At 34.0% G+C, this 23,507-nt stretch overlaps 1 protein-coding gene across 1 annotated transcript in view; it reads right to left on the reverse strand.

Moving 5' to 3' along the window:
- The window catches only part of spag9a (sperm associated antigen 9a), a 74,378-nt gene that overhangs the window by 45,862 nt on the left and 5,009 nt on the right, over positions 1-23,507 (reverse strand). Inside the window, exons 2-6 of the mRNA XM_056453272.1 lie at positions 16,184-16,304; positions 8,998-9,068; positions 7,425-7,516; positions 2,651-2,801; positions 1,781-1,861 (exon numbers count right to left, since the gene is read on the reverse strand). Coding sequence (XP_056309247.1) covers positions 1,781-1,861; positions 2,651-2,801; positions 7,425-7,516; positions 8,998-9,068; positions 16,184-16,304 — 516 coding nt within the window. The remainder of the gene's footprint in view (positions 1-1,780; positions 1,862-2,650; positions 2,802-7,424; positions 7,517-8,997; positions 9,069-16,183; positions 16,305-23,507) is intronic.

Consider the following 23,507-nt stretch of genomic DNA (forward strand, 5'->3'; position numbering starts at 1 on the left):
TATTCACCGTACTTAATAATAATAACAATAATATTGTTTTTATTTATTATTTTACCATTTTGGCAGATTCCGTTTAAATTTTTTTTTTACCGTTTTGGCAGATTCTGTTTTACGTTGTTGTTGTTGTTGTTTTTTACTGTTTTGGCAGATTCAGTTTTATGGGGGTTTTTTTTACCATTTACCAGACTCAGTTTTTTTTGTTGTTGTTTTTTACCTTTTGGCAGACACAGTTTTTTATTTATTTATTTTTTTTTTTTACCATTTTGGCAGACTCAGTTTTTTTTTTTTTGTTTTTTTTTTACCATTTTGACAGATTCAGTTTTATGTTTTTGTTTTTTACCGTTTTGGCAGATTTCGTTTTACATAGTTTTTTTCACTGTTTTGGCAGATTCCGTTTGACTTGTTTTGTTTACTTTGTTTTTTACCTTTTGGCTGCTTTTCGTTTCTTTATCATTGTTATTTTTTACCATTTTGGCAGATTTCGTTTACATTTTTATTAGTTTTTTTGTACAGTTTTGGCCAATTCTGTTTTACGTTTCTTTATTATTATTTTTATTAATATTATTATTATTATTATTATTTTTAAGAGTTTTTTACAATTTTGGCAGATATTGTTTTACGCTTTTTTTGGAGGGAGTGTGAGGGCTGGGTTTTATCATTTTGGCAGATTCAGTTTTACGAAGGTTTTGTTTTTTGTTTTTTGTTTTTTTACTGTTTTGGCATATTCCGTTTTAGATTTTTTTTGTTTTGTTTTGTTTTGTTTTTTTAAAACATTTTGGAAGATTTATTTTTATGTTTTTTGTTTGTTTGTTGTTGTTGTTTTTTTACTGTTTTTTGACGATTTTGATTTTCTTTCCAAGAACTGTGATTCACAGCATATACAAACACAATTATATATACTTTTTCATATTAAAAAACATCACATCAGCATTACAGAATTATTTGAATTTAGTTTAACATTAATAAATATTAAATTAATTATTTACAATGTAAAAATGATTATTAGTATAAACATTTCTGCTTCCTCCAAATCGCAACAACACTAACAAAATGAGTAATTTTCCACAGTTTATAACTTTACATTTTCTCTTTTTCTCATTTCACAAACTCCCCAGATTATAAGCATATGAAATATGTTTGGATTAATATTTGCATGTATCATTCTGCACTATTATGTTATAGATACAACTTTTTGAATCTATTTTTAATCTTGTTCTGAACTTCAATGCTTTTTCTCTCTCTGAACTCAAATTTGACTGATAGTCTAGCAGAATTTTTTTTTAACTCAAACTGAAAATTAACAAGAAATTAAATTACATTTTAATCTGTAAATGACAGTATTAATCTGTAAATATTCGTGCTGTTGTACAAGTTATCTTCTCAAAAGAGGAGCACAGTTGCTTTAACCTCAGCATTAGTCAGGATTTTATCGTGTATTTCTTAAAAACAACTAACACCTCGGAGTCACCAAGCATGGAGCAATTTTTAAACCCTGTGGAAAAACTTCCTGGGCCAAGACATGTTCTCATGACTGTGAGCGTCTCTGTGACTTCATCACCGCTAATAATACAGACTGTCTGGAATAAGCCAGATGCCCAGTGCATCTATATTAATCATGCAGCTCTATTACTTCACTGATTTGACCTTGTTTATATTTCATATGTGCAGTTGCATGCAGCTAAGACACCAGAAAACGTTCTGTGAACAAACTTTCTGACTACTGGAGGACAACAATGATTTTTGCACTACACACTGCTCGCCGGCGCAGAAGCCTTGCTACCTTGCAGTCGTTTGCCAGCGAATCCCAAGCTTCCAGAACATCCTTACCCTCCCTTTTCTTAGGAGTGTCCTCGGCCTCCAGCTGCTTGGACAAGAAAACCGGGATGTGGCATTGTGTATTTCTTTGCAACAGCGGCACAACACAAAAACACAATAGCTCTCGCATGTGTTAGTTTGTGCTGTGATTTAGCATTGGTGGATGGAAAAACATCTATTACTGTGCATGAGAGCATTTAAAGCAGCAAGATACCATTCAAGAGAGCGTCATATTCTTTATGGTTGCCATGTTTCATGCTGGTGAATGTGGATGTCGAAGCATCAAATCAGTTCACATGAAGAACAATTGAAACAGCACCCAAAATGGAAAATTTGGCCATTATTTACTCACTTTACTCATTTTCCAAACCTGTTTGAGTTTCTTTCTTCTGTTGAACTCAGAAGAACGATTTGAAACCGTAGGAAGGTGAGTAAATGATAAGGAAAGTTTAATTTGGGATGAGCCATCCCTTTAAATCTCATTTAAACCTGTAGTAAATTTGATAAAATAGGTCACTGTGGATGTTGCATTATGCTTAAGAATGCCTCATTACTGCCAAACGTTTCCATGGCAACATCTGTCGACCAACCATTGCTCATATTGTCTTCCCAATCCACCAGCAAACATCCATCATAAGGCAGACAGCTCATTTCAGAGGATGCCCACACAAAACAATCAAATCAAAGACATATCCATCATTCCATTTCACCAGGGCCCATTCATTTATTATTACCCTACTATATTCATTGTTGTAAATGTAAACAGATTTACACATTTGTCATGGCCTGGTGTAAATTCCCTTGACTTCAAGCTTTAGATTGATATCTTTCATACCTTGAGGCTGGCATTAGAGCGCTGATGGCTAAGATTGTTGAATCTCCAGCCCTCCATCCCAGGAGTCTCGGCTCTGCCCTGGACATCAGGCGTCAGTGAAGAGCCTCCTGCAGACATGGGGAAGATCCCCAGAGACAGAGGTCGCTCTTTCCTGTTCAGTAAGATGGAGAGCATGAGTGTTAAAAAAAAATAAATAAAATCAAGCAAATCTGCATCGCATTATATTAAATATGAAAAGTCCTTCTCAATATTGCGAAAGTACTGTCAGTTTTTTCAACTATATGATCAACTACATTATGTTTCAGTTTTGTTCTATAATGCAAAAATGCTTTACTTACAGTTTTTGCATGTTTCTTGTCCAAATATCAATAAAATCTTAAAGGTGCAGTATGTAAGTTTGACACCCAGTGGTTGAACTAGGTATTGCACTCCTGGATCAAAACAAACGGAAGCGCAGGTTGCCAGATTGACGACCAAAAAAAAAAACGAGTCTGACAATCGAGTCCAAAGGCTGATTTAAACTGTGTTCTAAATAAAAGCACCGACACACGATAGAAGGAATATTTTCCATATTAAAAAGGGTTTTTGTCTTAACAAACACCTCGAATTGACATATTGGAAATGGCTTCAATTTCTTGCAGCTGAACAACAGAAAACTGTGACAATGATCACCTCAGGTACACCTTATGTGCTTAATTCAGTGTTAAATGCTAATAATGCGAGTTTGAATGCCAATTTACATGACATTTAGTGAGGAGCATGTGCAGAAGTTTCAGTATCAAATACGTCATTGACAATTATTGTATTATCAAATCAGTTCTTGAGGAAACCCCTATATATACCAAAGCTGTTTTACCTGCAGCATCTCATGACTTTAGCATCCCTCCACCACCCCGACACCTCACCTCTTAAGCATTACATTCCCTGGGGGAGCGTTCTGGGGCCGGGCTAAATACTTCGCTCGAATCCCAACTCCTCTCTGTTTCCTGAGGGGAATAACTCAAGTTGGGGTGTCTCCCCGAGCTCAGAGCCCTCTCCCCAGACAGCACGCTAAATACGCCTTATTCTTAAACGATTGCAAGTGTGAACTCGTGAATTGCCAAACTACTGAAAACAGTGCAGATAGTTTTACCTCAGATATTGAAAATAAAATAAACCGTTTCAAACTGAACATTAGAACCGTGACTCAAAACCAACACATATCAGTGATTCAGCATCTACATCTAATAATGTAAAGAGGTTTAATATGTATTCATTAGATTATAAACCTTACCATTTTGTGAACGAGTGCATGTTCTGTGCTTCTGAATGGCTGTATTTAAATTTCTGTCGTGTTTCATCTGGTGCAAACAGCCAAATTGCTTATCACTGCAAATCTCGTCACGTATTGTGTTGTTAGGACATGTGAAAATTACTAAAAGCATGTACTATACTGTAACATTTGCAGCACGGGATGCGCATCATTCGTTTATGCACATTCGAATCATTCATGTTTCTAAAAGCGCGAAGGAGATCGCATGCTGTTGTGTGTGTGCGCGCGCTCAGCCTCAGAGACGAGCAGAGCACACACATCTAAAGTCTTCTTAATGTGAGCGCTTTTATGGTCAAATACATGCAAAGTTAGTCATTATTCATATTAATCATCATTTATGTAATAAACAAACGAGTTGAGAATCAAAAGACACGTGAAAGTGAAACCATAAATCAAAACCGTACTGCTCTTAAAGTGACAGCGCGCAATATTCCTGCTGCCGACTGTTTTTATCATTAATCAAACAACAAAAGGAGAAAATCACTCACTGCTCTTGACTGAAGGACTTTTGTAGCTATAATTAAAGTTTTTTTCCTAACAGTGAAGATGCTTAAAGCACAGTTTGTTTTCATATTTTTTATTTTTCTATTGTATTTATTTTCTTTTCCTTATTTACAGGGAGGAAAATTCAGAAGTCAGAATTATTAGGCCTCAGAACTTATCTGAGGCCTCCTGAATTATTAGAGGCCTCCTGAATTATTAGCAGCCCCTTTCCCCCAATTTCTGTTTAACAGAAAGAAGATTTTTTTCAACACATTTCTAAACATAATAGATTTAATAACTAATTTCCAATAACGATGGCTTCTTTTATCTTTGCCATGATGACAGTACATTATATTTGACTAGATATTCTTCAAGATACTAGTAATCAGCTTAAAGTGACATTTAAAGGCTTAACTATAGGGTTAATCAACTATAGGGCACGTCAATCAAAATATATATATATATTGCTTAAGGGTGGCTAATAATATTGATCTTAAAATTGGTTTAAAAATATTTTAACCTGCTTTTATTCTAGCCAAAATAAAACAAATAAGACTTTCTCCAGAAGAAAAAGAACTGTGAATAATTCCTTGCTCTGTTAAACATCACACGGGAAATGTTTTAAAAAGAAACAACTCACAGGAGGGTGAATAATTCTCACTTCAAATGTATATCGTTTTGAATAATCGTGATTACAATTACGACCTAAATAATCGTGATTATGATTTTTCCCATAACCCAGTAGCTCTAACAGATGTTACACTGCAGTTTGGCAGAAGAAGAAACTCTCTCAAATTTGCAATCAGGCAAATAAAGATCACTGTCACTGGTATTCACATTAGAAAAAAACAGAAATTGCCATTTTTAAAGATCAAACACACCGCCTCTACTCAGGTTATGAAATGTTACAATGAGGATGCAGACTTAAAATTCCTGGAGCCAGAAGACAGGCTTTTTAAAAATCCAAAATCAAACAAAAAGTGTTTAGGGGTAGCTTAATTAATGTGTTGGTGCTCTTTAGGGTAAGGGATTCATTAGAATAAACAGCAAAAGTAAGCCCAAGGCACTAGAAAAATGTGAAAAAAATGTTTAAAAGCCTTTATTGACATGGCTTTTCCTTAAAACTGCGCCTACGTGTTTCGGCAAACACTTGCCTTCATCAGAGTAACAGAGATCAGGTGCGTCTGGAGTTTCTTTTGAACGATATGGTCTCATGACTCATTAGAATATCTAAACAACACTAAAAGGACATATTGAACACAAGGTCAGCTTAAATAAAAATAGAAATAAAAAAAGATAATGAGTGTTTTACAACACATTTCTCAAAAAATACAGCGTCAATGTACAGTATACAGAATAAAACCACCAAAAAAAAAAACATATATATATATATATATTTAAAGAAATCAGTATACCGTACAACTAAATGCCAAAATGCGTAGCTGCAGTTTTAAGGAATAGCCATACTGTATCAATAAAGGCTTATTAAAAATCATTTGTAGTTGCTATTTTAAATCAGATCATCGTTTGATGCGAAAGTTGTTTTGTTATTGTTGAGAACGAACAATCTATAATGAGTGTGTGGGCCTGTCACGATATCTATTTTTTGTTGTACCATATATTGCACCAAAATTTATTGTGATAAACTATATTATTGTCATTTTAAGACCATTTAATGCCAGCATGACAATATAAAAGCATTGCAATGCAAGTGCACTCTGCCAAAAAACACATCACATTTTATTCTTAAGAATATTTCATTTATTTATAGTTATTTTAACAATTCAATAATGAGGCATTGGAATCAGAACGTGAAAATGCATATCCTAAATAAATAATAAATAATGTAACAAAAAAGTGCAGGGTAACAGAGTTTCTACCTTCTACCTTCTACATTTCTACCTTTCAGACAATATTTTCAAGGTCAGGAGAGAAGCATAAAGGCGGTCGCATGTCTTGTTTTATATCCGTCGATCTGGACATCTCCAAATGGTGTTGAAAGGGTCACCTACTGTATTAATAAGGTATAATTCACCCAACAATATTCGTATTCGTGGCCGTGAAATCACACATGAGCTGAATGTGAGCTGTGTGTTCTTAGAATAAATGTTTAACAGTGTCAGTATAAATACTACAAGCCCATATAACGTTTAATATAATGCATGAGGGAATCTGATAATGACAAATGTCTCATTTTACCAGTGAAAAAATTGTCTAATCATTTTGTCAATGACAGATTGCATACGTTCAAACATAGTAATTCAACTTCAGAATTATGAATAGTTGTATTCTGATGCCTTTACTTTACTGTGAATCAACGACCAGGACAAAGTTAGTCTATTCAGTTCACAATTCCAAGTCTATCCAAAATGTAGCACTTTAACCAACAGTAGAGCTAATATTACTGTTTTACCACATGTTTGAGAAATAACAATAATAATAGCCTACTCATATTAACTTTTATTTTACACCTACAGAATCATGAGAAAATTGTGATCTTGATTTTAAGCAAAACAAATCGTGATTCTCATTTTAGCCAGAATCGTGCAGCCCTATAGCAGAGTAACAGAGGCTGTGATATCTGCTATCAGATCTATTCTTAGTTGACAGACACCCACATGAAAATATACTATAGTCATTTATAGTAAATACTACAGTGTTTTTAACACTGATGCCTCCAAAAGAGATAGAGAGGTTGCATAATAAGCTGAAATGTTGCTAGAATTGTTTTTTTATGTATGGGCGATAAATATTGCATCAGCAAAAATGATTGAGGTCATGTCCATGTAATGCGATAAGTCCATATTTTGATTATTGTGACAGGCCTATTTGTGTGCTTATATTATGTCACTTATGTATTTATTTATGTGTTACAGACAAATTTCCACAGTGTGACCAGCAGAACGGACAATCAATTTCAAACAAACAAACAAACAAACAAACAAACAAACAAACAAACAAACATAATGTATATCTTACCGAATTCTGCCCATTGTTCCCGTGTCAGAAGCCTCTCCTACCGTCTGCTGCATCCTAATCCGTTCCACATGCTCCATGTAATTGTGGATCATCTGATCAACAAAATACCATTACAAAAAGACAGGTGGATTAATCAGTCTTAAAGCACTAAATGACAACAAAAGTCCCTTCTGCTCACCTAAATACAATAAAACAGTAATACTGAGAAGTATTTTCACAATTTTTCAACTTGTTCAGATGGTAACACATTTTAAAAACTATTTTATTCCTATGATTCACAGCTGTATTCCCAGCATCATTACTTCTTCATTCGAATACTCTAATAATATGCTGCTTCATTTTTATCTCTTTTCATAGTTAATACAATCTGTATATAATGTTCATAGTACAGCCATCTGCAAATATCACCATAGTTTTTCTATATCCTGCACTTGCTGCTATTGCACTCCTGATCAGACCTAAACTGCACTTTGTTGCCTTTTACTAGTACATAATGACAATAAGTTGCATTTAATCTAATCTAATCTAATCTAATCTAATAAGATATTTGTCGAAACTGTGAAAATTATAACAAAAGGTCAATTTCAAAAGAACAGCATTTCACTAATTCAACAGATCCCTAAAGTACCAATTTCTTTAATAAAATGAAAACCCTGACTTTTGAAAAGAGCTCTACAATCATGTAAATTCATGTTAAGTGTTTAATTTGTTATACAGCACCATCAACTTGTAATTTTGCATCATCTATTGTTTTAACTGATTATTACTGAGATTTTTAGGCAAGTCTGTTACTCAGTTTTTTGTTTTACATTTACATTTAGTCATTTAGCAGACGCTTTTATCCAAAGCGACTTACAAATGAGGACAGGGAAGCAATTTACACAACTATAAGAGCAGCAGTGAACAAGTGCTATAGACAAGTTTCAGGTGTGTAAAGTCTAAGAAGCAAAGCATTAGTAATGTTTTGGGGGTTTTTTTGAGAAAGAGAGAGAGAGTACAGTTAGTGGTATAGCCAGAGAGGCAGTTACAGATTAGGAAGGAAAGTGGAGACTAAATAGTTGAGTTTTTAGTCGTTTCTTGAAGACAGCAAGTGACTCTGGTGTTCTGATGTAGTTAGGGAGTTCATTCCACCAACTGGGCAGATTGAATGTGAGAGTTCGGGAAAGTGATTTCTTCCCTCTTAGGGATGGAACCACGAGGCGACGTTCATTCACAGAACGCAAGTTTCTGGAGGGCACATAAATCTGCAGAAGTGAGAGCAGATACGAAGGAGCAAAGCCAGAGGTCGCTTTGTAAGCAAACATCAGAGCTTTGAATTTGATGCGAGCAGCAACTGGCAGCCAGTGCAAACGGGTGAGTAGCGGAGTGACATGTGCTCTTTTGGGTTCATCAAAGACCACTCGTGCTTTTTTCGAGTTGTTTTGTAGTGCTTTAAGTTTAAAAATGCACATCATAAATTCAATTTGTTATTATTATTATTAATACCATTGTTGCTGGCAAAAAAAACAGTGTACAAGAGTTTTGTTGGCATTGGAGTAGCACAAAAAATGGCATTGGAATAGCACTTTCTTACCTCTGTGTGTCGCAGGTGAAGGGAATTATACTCTCGCTTGAGTTCAGCCTCTCGCTCCTCTAATCGACTTACTGAAAAAGGGAAAAATGACAAAAGAACCCTGATCAGTTCAACACCACTAAAGAATTAGGTTCAGTACTGTAATTAGCACACTTCACAAACAATTACAAGTTAATCATTTTGCTTTTTTATAAACAAATCCACCGTTTTAAAAACTTTTAATCTTCTCTTTACATGCAATATTATACACTGTAAAAAAAACTGTAAATTAACTTTCTTTTCCATTTTTTAAAGTAATTTCTTTTTATTTGCGGTTGTAAATTGCATTATGGGATTTTGATCTCTGCTCTGTCGAACTTTGATGATGAAAATTCAACTTTACAGTTTAACAAAGTGACTTTTATTGACATTTGAGTAGTTCAGTAATATAATGTATAAGAAATAATCTATGAAGTGAGTTCGCATCTTGGCTGGGTAGGGTGTCTGAAATTGGATTTTGTTCTCCTTTAGGACTTTTTTCACTTCTTTATATTCCTTCAGTTTTGCATTATTCTCCATCGTGCACAAAGAAATTCGGCTTGCCATCATGTTGCGGTTCTTTCGACAAAGCAACTCACAAGATCTGATCTTCAGTGCTGTATTGCAGGAAACCGACGATAATTGATCTCACAGTATTATTATTGCGAGGTCTAGGACCGAGAGATCTGTGTGCTCCCTGTATCTGAAGGTCTAAATTGTTGTTCAATGAAAGCTTTCAGTTTTCAGCAGAAAAGTGATGAACTTAAACTTAATGTCTCTTTCGCTCCTTCTTAAATACTGTATATTCCAATATTATTTCGCCATGATCAGCCCTCGAGATCCATAACCTTATTCTGCATTGTCTTTTGCTCTTTCAACGTATGTAGTAAGGTGTCTTTAATTCAAGGTTTGCCTACTCCAGTTCAGCTATTCGCTCCTCTGCTTCATTGTGCCATGTGACTGAATATCTTCAGAGATGTAATGTAATGTAATAATATGTAATGTGTGTATTTATATAGCACATTTATCATGTATGACCATATACCAACATCACCAACAGTATGCAGGACAGGACAATGGAACCAGTGTGCTCACCACACACCAGCTATATGTGAAGAGACAGTGATAGAGCCAATTCTGTGGATGGGGATGATTGGGAGGCCATGATGGTAAGGGACGATGGAGGGATTTTGGCCAGGACACCGGGGTTACACTCCTACTTTACAAGAAGACTGAAAGACGGCGCTTACTGACAGTTTAGAGTCCCCTTCACTATACTGGAGCATTAGGACTCACACAGACCGCAGGCTGAGTCTCACTAACACCACTTCCAACAGCAACCTAGTTTTCCCATGTTGTCAGCCCTGCTCAGCTTCAGTTGTAACAGGTCTTGGGCTATAACTTCTGCCTTCTAACGTCTGGTTTATGTTGCTTTTCAGCCTGTCCACTTCTGTTTTCATATAATTTTTAAAATCTTCTTTGAATTGGCTGAATTCTTTTCTTAAATCCGTCTTCAGTTCGGAGATGTCCTTGCTGAGTGCTCTCACTGCTCACAAAGTTTTGGAGATATGTTCTTTCTCAGGTAACGGTTTGTCGTTGTCATCCGTCGTCTCGTTCTTCTCCTTACTTAATTTTAGTTTTACACACCCATTTTTAGATTAAGCCTTACTGACTTTAAACATCTGGCGCAAAGCTTACTTGAATTGGTAAAAGTATCAGGGCAGTGTTTCCTCTAGAATTTTTTTCCAGCTGTGGCGACAGACTCTGTTGGGCATTTTACACAGATCTACCAACTACATGTGGCGTTATTTCATTGACAAATGTCGTGAGCGCACTATTAAGTCGAGATCGCATTCATGTAATAGCCTATGAGCATGTGAATCTCTGAGCTCGAGTGCCGATTTCCTCTGCTCGTGCACAAAACTTCTTGCGCGCCCTCAAATACACGCTGCTCAAGTGCAGATTTTCTTGCGCACCCTCAAATAAACACTGCTGAAGTGTTATTTAGCGCGTTTATGTAACGAGTATGTCTCCAACATTTATTAGATTTGCTAGGAATATTTATGAATGTCTGTAACAGAACTACAGAGCGGCATTAATGCGTCCTGAAGTAAAGTGAAACGGTTATAAACTCCAGCAAGATAAAGTCATTGTATGCAGAACCACAGACCTTTATCTATAAATAAAATATAATTATGGAAACTGTGTTCATCATAACTGAAAGCTACGCCGTGTTTGCTAGCCTCATGCATCACACACCTTTCTCTCAGTCAGTCTGTCAGCATGTCACCTTAAAGGGTTAAACAAATAACGCACAGCACTACTGTTACAGAGGTTTGCGCTGTTATAATTCACTTATCTCTTTAAACGTTTTGGTGCGATTATAACCCGCTATTTAAAAAAAAAAAAAAAAAAACAATATTTTGAACGAGAAGCTGTAATGTAGCCGTGGCGGGATGAATTTTGGTGTGGCGCCCCGCCATGGACGAATGAATGTAGCAGAAACCATGCAGAGCTTTTTGAACATTTTGACCGGGAGAGTAGGTTCTATGCATGCTGCCATCCTACGGTTCACCTAAGCGGAGGTGCCTCAAAAAATAATATAGATAGAAATAAGTCTGTAAAATAACAGAAAATGTGCTGGCAGTTTATTACAAGGTTTTACTACCATAATATACAACACCAACCCAGACAATATATCACTTTAATTGTTATTAAAAGCCACTTTTTGGAACTTTTAAGATGAAAATTTATGGTAGAAAGATCAAAGTTCCATAATGCAATTCAAAAGCATAAATAATTGGGGAAAATAAAAAAAATGAAAACATCAATCACCAAATACAGAAAACTGCTAATTTAATAAGAATATTTTTTATACAGTGTGCAAAATGTTCATGTGTAGTGTCCGGTAAGCACATGTTACACTCAGCAAGCAATGCAGAAGCTTTTAGAACTAAATGAGGACAGAGAAATGAGGCTAATTAATTATCACAGTCGTCTTCGTAACAGGTTAGACGGTCCCAAATGACCAATGACAACTCACTGTACAGCACTGTAAAACCACTTTAAACTGGCCTGAAAGCTAGTCAAGATAATGCTTTCAGTGGGGCCCATAAAACACTGGCAAGTTCTGCAAAGAGGATAAGCAGAGGATATTAAACAGGCTTGATTTAAGAGGTGACACAAAGACATAATCCACTTTTAGCTGTCAGGTTTAAATGTAAGCCTACAGCAGAACTGCCCGATGCTTCGTTCCCACCATCAAACCTGCTAATTCACTGTCATTTCAGCACAGTGATTTCTAGTGAAACGGATATCCTTTTCAAATCTTGCTGGCAACACACTATTAATTGATGCCAGAATTAATTCATTAGAGCCAGATTAAAACAGCAGATGTTTGTAATTAGCATGTATTGGTGCTTGACTGATTTCATTATCACCCATGGGAATATTGTCAAGCACGATTCTAGCACATGCTTGGTCTGAATTGTCCTTGTTTAGCATTTTTACAAATGTGATTGAACAACAGTACATGAGTCATGTGATTCAGGGCCACAGAAAAATTGTGTTTAATTAGACTGAAGTTATTAAACAAATAGTCCAAAAGCTTAAGCTTGTGGTCGTGCCCAACTTAGCCTGGTTTCTCTCTGGGTTTTTTCCTTCACTTTCGTCAATTGGTGAAGTTTGTTCCTTGCTTGGTTTGAGACTTGTGGAGCTGCGCATGAATGGGTTTGCTCTTCAGTGTTTGGACTTTCAGCACTGAAAATTAAACCACACTGAACTAAACTAAACTGAACTTCAACACTGAAAGCTGGACTGACACAGTTTCAGTTAACTAGAACTTCTGTGATAAGCTGCTTTGACACAATCTACATTGTGAAAGCACTACAGAAATAAAGATGAATTGAATTGTATTGAATCGAATTAAGGATTTAGGTAGAGATGCACCCAGATGAATATTCCAAAACTGCTTTTTTATAATAATTTAAAGGTGACCTATTACGCAAAAATCCCATTTCTAAGGGGTTTAAACAGAGTTGTTAATTTTATTTTTTATAATCTCACTTTATAAAAACAGTCTGCAGAAACTCTTTGATTGACATTCTCCTTTTGTACATGTCATCAGAGAGGAAAAGCCCCGCCCATTAGTGTCAATCTCTCGCTCATTAGCATAGGATGTTAGTCTAGTTTTTGAATCTGCCACTATGCTGACACGCATTTGTAGCTCCACCCTCTTTTAAAAAGCGCACAATCTCATTCGAATTTAAAGCGAGTCACCAAAATGGTTTTGAAGAGTTATACAGCATTATGTGTGGGGTATTTTGAGCTGAAACATCACACTTTTTTTACATCATCTTGCAGGATGAAACGTCCCCTTTAAGCAATTTTCATAGCAAAAAAATCTGAATTGGCTAAGTGTGACATGTCAACAGATTTTAGCAGATTCAGATTTTCTATAATATAAAATATAACTTTCTAAAGAAATATAACAGACAGCATATACAAGCAAAATATACTAATTACACTTTTGTAAATACTATTAAATAAAATAACAGTATAATAATCGAAGTCACTTTGAAAGATTTTTTCAATTCAAATCAATAATAGTATAAATTATACAGATTGAAAAAAATAAAAATAAAACGAGCCAATAAAATAACTACATATTATTGGCAATAAAATTGTATTGACAGTAGTCATGGGCCGGTATACGTTTCTAATGCTATGATAACTTTGATTAAAATATTACGGTATTGTGATTACTGCTCTAAAATATATTCTTTTTAAATGTCTGGGTAAAAAACAACTACTTTTCCCCATATAACACAATATATTTCATTTTAGAAAACAAATAAATATTGACTTCTGCTGTCTTCATTAGTTTCAAAAGCACAGATTCCTTTACAACCCATTAAAAAACACATATATAAAACCTTAGGCACGGTATAACAGAACATTTTTGCGGTTTTAAAACCTTGACTTTTCCAAACCACTGTAAACCTTGAAACTGGATATCGTTCCACGCCTACAGTAAACAAAAGTCTGGAGGCATCTTTTTACCAGCGTTGCCAAGACAGCACAGCAGCCAGGCTTCATTATTTAACATTTTATTTAAATTCAGTCAAATTAAGAAAAGGATTAAATGGAGCCATTGGGTGAAGAAGCAGAGCTCACTGATAACACAATACCCCCTTTAGAGTGGAGTATGTGCTTATTTCACTTTCTAGATCAAACAGCAACTATCTAAAGAAATATTAACTGTAAAATACATAACAACACCACTACAAATCAACACTAAATTAAGTAACTGATCTTAAAATATGCATCTACAAGTAAATAATAAATACCCTATAAAACATTTCAATAAAAAAACACACACAAACAAACAACCATTCCCTGAGAAGTGATATGATACTGATATATTGTCCATCCATAAATCCAAATGTGCTTGCGGGGACTTTTATACTGGAATACTGACAGAAATCAAACATTACAGGTTTCACATTCACATCCAGAACAAAAGTGAATTGGAGTATGATCTAATTTAATAGAGTGAACCCTGCCGTAAATCAACAACCGGCAACTTCAATGAATGGAGGAACAGGTGGAATCACACATCTACATGTTGATCCCAAGGAAAATGTGAAAGCTTTGTTTTGTAAATAGCCCACTGCACATTATCAGTGATCCATCAATGGGGTCGAAGAGAGACAGCAGACTGAATAATGGCACAGTACTCCATTATCGACCACGTGTAAATGAAGCAGTAAGACACTTCGCCTAACAGCTAATATAAGTGTGGAATATATCATGTCATAGCTAAGAACGAGGACTTTTAGAGCACATGCATGGACATAAAGTACTGTGCAAAAGTTTTAGGCCAACATTAAGTCTGTTGTTTTACTGATGGTATAATGGATATATGTGACTCTTTACCAGAAACCAGGCATAAGTGTAAATATTTGTGTCAATTTTGTTTTAAATTGAGATTTATACAGGGTGAATAAATGACCTTTCAGTTGATGTATGGTTTGTTAGGATGGGAGTCAGGTTAGAGTTTGAATTATTTTGGTTTAATTGTTTAAGACATAGGTGATGCAGTGGCGCAGTAGGTAGTGCTGTCGCCTCACAGCAAGAAGGTCGCTGTTTCGAGCCTCGACTGGGTCAGTTGGCGTTCCTGTGTGGAGTTTGCATGTTCTCCCTGCATTCGTGTGGGTTTCCTCTGGGTGCTCCGGTTTGCCCCACAGTCCAAACACATGCGGTACAGGTGAATTGGGTAGGCTAAATTGTCCATAGTGTATGGGTGTGAATGAGTGTGTATGGATGTTTCCCAGAGATGGGTTGCAGCTGCAAGGGCATCTTCTGCATAAAACATATGCTGGATAAGTTGGTGGTTCATTCCGCTGTAGCGACCCCAGATTAATAAAGGGACTAAGCTGAAAATGAATGAATGAATGAATGTTTAAGACATGTGAAAGACAATGTTGGAGAGAGGCTGTTTGTCCGGGTTTGAGCTGCATTTCTACCAGTGTTATTAGCACTATTATCAATATTGTCAGTTATTGTAATAACTGATGGAACTGTGAATGTTGAAAAGTACAAATAGGTTTTAATCCATTATGCCATTCCTTCTGGAAAGGACTTCAGTGGTAATAGTTTTCATTTTCAGCATGATAATGATCCGCAAATTGCAGTGAAATCTAATTTGGAAAAAGAAAACAGCTGATAAAACACAGACAGTCATAAAATGGCCTTCACAGGGTCCAGACCTGAATATTATAGAGGCTGTATGAGATCACCTGGACAGAAAAATAAAGATATGACACTCTAAACCTAAAGAAGGACTCTGGAAAGTGCTGAAAGAAGCCTGATATTACACATCCATTATTTTAGAAAATGTCAGGACAATTGTGTGCTTGGTGCCAAGGGAAGCCACATTAAACATAGACCTTAACTTGAGGAGGAATTGTTGTGCTGTTGTTGTTTTTTTGTACATATTTCCTATATTTTCTGTCCGGTTTTAATAAAGAGACTTATTGATTATATATTGTGCAGACGTTTTAGGCCAACAAAGCTGGTATAGTGCTTAGGACTTTTGCACAGTACTGTGTGTGTGAAGGTTTTAGAAATAGTGAGAGAATACGTAAAATACAAGCAGGATTCTCACTCTGGTCAGAATAGTTTTTGATCTTCAGCTCCATCTGACGGGAATGTGATCCCAGGCTTTCCAGATGGTTCTGCAAGTCCTTCTTCTCTTGCTCCTGGGAATCTTCAAATTCAATGAACCTCTGACAAAAGAAAAATGAAACATTGCATAACCTTGGTTTTTAACAGACATAAGAGGATTTAGCTGTAAATGGTGTTCAGTTTCATTTTGCTTCAATAGATCTCAATATATCAGCAGGTTATGGAAGTGTACAAGAAGTACAATTCATTTTGAAATAATACGCAAAATGCCAATGGAATATGAAAGACGGCATTGTGTTTCTATATTTAGACCAGAATTTACCATACAAACCTTCATGCAAAATAAAAACGAAAATTAATTTATAGAGTTTGTATTACCAAAACTAAACATGTACAAGCTGAAATTGAATCTGTATTGTAGTTTAAATGTTATTTGATATTAACGCATTTAGACGCACACTTATGATTGCATGTTCACCATTGTGAATTGTGGGCTTTTTAAAACAAAATGTAATGTGTACTTCAAAATGCAAGTAACAGCTGACTTGGGTTTTATGAATCACCAAAGTGAATTTCAACTAAAAAATAGTCATTAATGTTCTACTGAACAAAAGTCACCATCTTGGATGGCCAGAGGGTGTATACAATAACAGTAACTATTCATTTTGGGGGTGAACTATTGCTTTAAAAGGAAAGTGGCTATTTTTCCTCTGTATTAGCAAGATGAGTTAGCAATATCTTTGGTCCACTTTAAAAAAATAAACTAAACCTGTGTCTGCTAACTTTGATTCAACTTCACAGATATTGATTGCACTCTTAAACTAAAGGATACAAAACCTCGAGCTGAAAAAGCACTATGATTTCTGTTAGATGATTAAAAATAGAATCAAGGATTAATGTGAAGCCTGGTACATCGTATTCAGCTTTATGGTTATTTCAGATCTTTATGATGATGAATGAAATGCCAAATCTATTGATGGGTAAAAGGCAGAAAAGTTTAATTTAGGGAATTAAACCTTTAGAAAACCTCATGCAGAAAAAGCACTATGATCTCTGTTAGATAGTAGGACTAATTAAAATTAGAATCAGGGATAAACGTGAAGCCTGGTACATCATATCCAGTTTTATAGATCTTTCAGATCTTTATGGATGAACGAAATGTCAAATCTATCAAGCCTGATGGGTAAAAAGTAGAACAGTTTTCTACAGGTTTCATTTAAGAGAAACTTGTATAACAAAATCTATACTGAAATAAACTGTTGTATAAATGGTGGACTGATGTTCAGCAGACTCCGATATCTCAAAAGTACAGTGCTTGAAATTAAACAAATATGATATAATGGCAGCCAATTCACAAGTTTAATGAGTAATAAATATGATCAAGGTCAAGGTAAAATTTAATTTCAAGGTAAAATTTATGGTCTCCTTTAGGAGAGATTTGTTTTAGAAAAAAAGTTCTGCTTTACATGGACACCCACAAGACAACATATAACATAAATATTAAAACTCGAATCCTAAAATACCTCCTAATATAAATACAGTTCCATTAAAACAATAATTTAAAAATACAATGTGCATCTGCCACCCTCTGTTATGCCAACCAATGCAGTTATCTCATTCTTTTAACCGTCCTACCCTAATTGCTCATTGATCAATTTAATTGAAAATGAAACAAAAGAATGTTTATATCTGTAATCCTAATATTAAATTAATGAACACAATAAAAATTCTAATTAATGATACCAATAATTATAGTTGGGCTTTTACTTGGCAAAGATTTGTTTTTTTACTATCAGCCTTTTTTGATTGGAAATACTTGACAAGCTATTTCCAAGTAAACGTTACTCCACATATTTCTTCAGTGTGTTAAACATTGTAAAGGATGCTGAAAGTATGTCCCTTCTGCTTATAAAGGCTGCATTTATTTATTTCACCAAAAGTAAAATAATAACATTGCAAATTCCCATTATCTTTATTATAAATTATATTCTACTTTTCTATTTTAATGTATTTACATTTTATTCCTGATTTTCAGTGTCATTTATTTCTCCAGTCTTCAGTGTCTAATCACTCTGCGAAATCACACTGGTGTGATGATTTGTTGCTCAAGAAACATTTTAACAAGCTCAAAATAGCTGTATTGATTTAATATAGATATCGTCATTGTATCATAGTGTATTTAAAGTCACATTTTACAAATGCTATGTTACTTCTCTATCCTGAAATGTGTTGGTCATTTTGTCAGACAGTTGTGTGTGTTGGTTTAATAAATTGGTGTTTATAGTATTCTTATTGGATTTATAGTATAACTGTAGGTAGGGCTGCACAATATATAGCAATGTGTCACATCACAAAGACATGCAAGGTTAAGTTGGAATTATAGTATAGTTGAACAGAAGCTAAAGAATTGTATTTAATCCCTGTATTTGAGTGAAATTTTTACAAATTTATGCTAAAAAAACATTTCTTACTTAGAAATTGTCTTGTTTCTAGTCAATATATCTACACATTTTAAAGCGAAAGCAAAATTATTTAACTTTATTATTTTTATTTATTTCTTCTGACGGTGAAAAACAATATTTTTACTTGCTCAAATAATTTTTTGATATTTGTACTAAACAAAACAAAAAGTAAGAAAAGCATTTTTGCATTGTGATTATTAAGTTTCTGTACCCAAATACTGTTAGACTCCCCAGAAAACCGTTTAACAGTGCTATTCAAACCCTCTTCTGAAACACTATTCATATCGCAACATTTAATCACAGAAAAAAAATATCGCAATATCAGATTTTTCCAGTACTGTGCAGCCCTAATTGTAAGCATAGTATAATTTCTTGGTAGATTGTTATTTTATTTTATAAATGCAGTAAATTTGATATGTATTGTGAAACTTAAGATTTTTCATTTATTATATATTGATTAATAGTTTTATATTTTTAAGAAGAACATTTTACCTTCAGACGCAAAATAGCCTTTTGGCTAATTCTGACATATATACATTTCTGTATTTTTAATGTGCATTGTCCCTATCAAATAATGCTAATGCTAATGCTTAACAAATAAAGAAAGAAAACTAATGAATTTAATGCATTCTTTCTAAATTCATATTATTATTATTATATTTTGTGTATTATTTTTTTATTTTTGTTAAATATACTGTTATTTTTTTATTTTACTTTTAAATAATTCGCAAAAAAATTCTTAATCCCAAACATTCGAGCAGTGAAATATGAAAACAACAAAATGTGCATTATGCAGACAAAATAGTCGTAACATTTGACAAGAAATAAAACAGAAAGGGATATTTAGTCTGGTCACACTGTAAAGGACCTCGTGACCTGGAAGTAACATCCTGACATATTTTCCCTAATTGGAATCTCTCTACAGCAAACTCTAAAATACAGAGCTCATGCTTGATGCCTGGAGTACAGGGGTCTCCTGGAGAGCATGGTGCAGTGCAAGTATCTTTTAAAAAGGAGCCGTTTCGGTGTCACTTTAGGTTTCCATCACACTGGCACACAAAACTCATTCAGCAACCCCCAGAGCTCAGACATCAACAAACATAAGGCTCATGTCACTTTCAATTCACTTTCATTTTCAGTGCTATGCCAAACCCTCATATATATGTAGGCTGAGATTTAAAGTTTAAGAACTTCAAGATAATCTAACATTATAGTAAATCAGTTATATTTTTTAACTGTGAATATTCTGTGAAGCAAATTAAGTCATCAACATAAACTGTATTGCATTATAATCACACAATATGCTGTCCATATATATATATATATATATATATATATATATATATATATATATATATATATATATATATATATATATATATATATATATATATATATATATATATATATAAATAAGCATTAACCATGGAGGAACTCAAAGCTATGGACTTTAATATTTTAGATGAGACCATACAGCTATTGATTTAAACTTTGATCTCATATTGATTTGACATCCATTATGGAGACAGTAATAAACAAGCGTAAACATTACAAATAATTGAAATAAAGCTGGAATAATTGTATCTGCACAAACCAAACAGACTGGCATTGGTGTCATTTAACTGTCATTCAGTTTTATTAATTTCTCAATAGTTTTTATGCTTATTTATTGTATTTATTCTAGTATTACTTGGGTTTTAGATATCTTATGAACTAATAGAAGATGGAAAATACTTCCTTTGGAAAAGACTGGAACAAAATAAATTCAGTTATTTAATATCTATACGGCTTTGATTATTTATTTTGGTTAAGTATTAGTCATTTTAATACATCAAGTTAAACTAACTATGCTAAATGTTAAATATTAGCGTGGTAAAATAAAATAAGGTCCAAATAAAATATAATTAAAATATAATAAACAAACATAAACAAACTAAAATTATTACAAATAATTGAAATAACTCTTGAATAATTGTATTTGCACAGAACATATATAAAAAAATAGGTGTAAATCGAAAACCAAACACACTGGCATTGGTGTCATTTTAGTGTCATTCAGTTTTATTAATTTCTAAATAATTTTTATGTTTATTTATTGTATTTATTCTAGTATTATTTTGTTTGTAGTTATCTTATGAACTACAGAAGATGGAAAATACTTGTAAAAAGACTGGAACAAAATATATTTAATTATTTAATGTCTATACAGCTTTTATTAATTATTTCAATTAAGTATTAGTTATTTTAATACATCAAGTTAAATGAACTATGCTAAATGTTAAATATTAGCTTGGTAAAATAAAATAAGGCTTAAATAAAATAAAATAAAATTGAATTAAACTTAAATAAAATAAAATAAAAATTTCAATAAATTAATTAAGGCTTAAATAAAATAAATTTTAAATTATAATAAATAAGGCTTAAATGAAATTAAATTAATAAAATAAAAATTACATTAAATTAAATTAGACAAATAAAATAAAATAAAATTACATTAAAATTAAAAATGTAATTAAATTAGGCTTAAAGTAAATTAGTAAAATAAAAATTACATTTAAATTAAATAAGGCTTAAATTAAATAAAATTGTATTAAATTAAATTAAAATGAAATTGAATTAAATAAATATTAAATTAAATGAGGGGTAGCACGATGGTCGCAGCGGGTAGCACAATCGCCTCACAGCAAGAAGGTCGCTGGTTCGAGCCCCGGCTGGGTCAATTAGCATTTCTGTGTGGAGTTTGCATGTTTTCCCCGTGTTCGCGTGGGTTTCCTCTGGGTGCTCCAGTTTCCCCCACAGTCCAAAAGCATGTGGTATAGGTGAATTAGGAGGGATAAATTGTCCAAAGTGTATGTGTGTGAATGAGTGTGTGTGGATGTTTCCCAGTGATGGGTTGCGGCTGGAAGTGCATCCACTGCGTAAAACATGTGCTGGATAGGTTGGCAGTTCATTCTGTTCATACATTCATGCTGTGGCGACCCCAAATTAATAAAGGGACTAAGCCGAAAAGAAAATGAATGAATGAATAAATAAAATTAAATGAAAATTAAATTGAACTAAATAAATCTTAAATAAAATAAAATAACAAAAACCTGAAAACACTTATAATAGAAAACAAATAACAAATATAAAACAAATGCAATTGGAAAAACTGATTTGATTATAAAACTAATTCACGATATTTCTAATAAGTTATTAATATATTCTCTTAATAACATATACTATGCTCTTTTTTAAATTCTAAAATACAATAAGACAGTAATTAATTTTCAGTATATTATTTAACACAGCATGAAAGTTTAACGCATCAGGCCTGAAACGTCACCCTAAACCGTCCTCAAAGTTTCTCTAGTTTATCAGTGATCTGAAATGTGAGTAGAAGATCAATGTTGAGCAGTGAATAATGACCGCAGCGGTCTGTCACACTTCAGTCTGACGGCAGATCACACAAACAGAGAGATTAATGCAGCTCAATGCTCACTTGTGTTTAGATAGTTGAATGTTTCAGGCATATTGCTCATAATCCCAGTTAAGCGTCCGTCACTGTATCAGCCACACACAAAGCCACTGAGCAGCATTAATCTGTCCAAACTCAGGCTTATACACATCCAGAACTGTACAATGCACTGTAATCTTATTTCTAAAACAGATTAAAGTCACGTTAAACAATTAACTCCTGCACGAATTTAATACAAAACCAATCACACATGTAAAATTAATACTTCACAAAGATTAAAATGAGAAATTGCTTAATAATCATGCAAACCAGAAGACTCAAATTAATATCAGAGCAGATTTTTTATTATCTACTCAGATCATTTTATTTATTATTTTTTTAAACATTTTTTATAATAATATTTTTTTATTAATTTCTGCCCCAACCAATTCACATTACTCTACTTTCCTTTTGATTTATTTATTTTTTTTTTTACTATTTTTTTTATCATTCATTCCTTTATTACTATATGCACCATGCTGCCACCCTTTATTTGCCTGAATTTTTACCTACAGGTATTTAGAGGTGGGCGGTACACAGGTGTCATAGTCATCACCGGTGTGACATTGCGCCACGACATGGATTTTCTAATACCGTCAATACCGTGATAAATCAATTATGCGCCTTGAACGGCTGCATTTACATCAATAATAGCTAATTCTAAATAATAAGGCATTCAATTTTCTTCAAACGTTCAGTTGTGGTCTGAATACATGTCCTTATACTACAGGGCTCGAAATTGCAACCATTTTGGTCGCATGAGCGCCCGAAATTTAATCTATGCGCCCTCATAATATATTTGGGAGCATTTGTGTGTCTGAATATAATGGTTGTAGTGCAATCTGATTTGATTTTCTCTAAAAACTTGCTGAATCGCTCTACCCTGCCGCTGTATTGGTTCATATTAGCTGTCAATCACTCAACGCTTCCCGCTGACAGATAACAGGGAGCTTTTGTTACTGCAGGAAATGCAAACGGCTGAAGAGTGAAAAGTTCACAGGTTTGCAAACCTCACCTAAAGTTATAATAATAGTAATGGCGCAGAGGACAGCGATCATGACATGAGGTAAATGTTGATCCGCCAGCTGAGATCAATCGAGGGTTTTCGGAGAAGGTGCCCGAATCTTGTTGCATTGCTTTCACTGCGTGTTCAGCGCAAATGTCCGCTAAATATAAAATCTAATACTGTACACATCATCGCCAAAGAAACTCGTCTTTACTAAGTTTACACTGAAACTACGGCTCATAACAAAGAGCAGTATTGCGCCGGTGGTCATTGCGAGAATCCTGCTCTGTCTGCTCATAAATTGGTGCGGCTTTATTCCACAAACAGAGAAAAATGAAGA

Source organism: Danio aesculapii, chromosome 3, assembly GCF_903798145.1.
Source record: "Danio aesculapii chromosome 3, fDanAes4.1, whole genome shotgun sequence".
Lineage (NCBI taxonomy): Eukaryota > Metazoa > Chordata > Actinopteri > Cypriniformes > Danionidae > Danio > Danio aesculapii.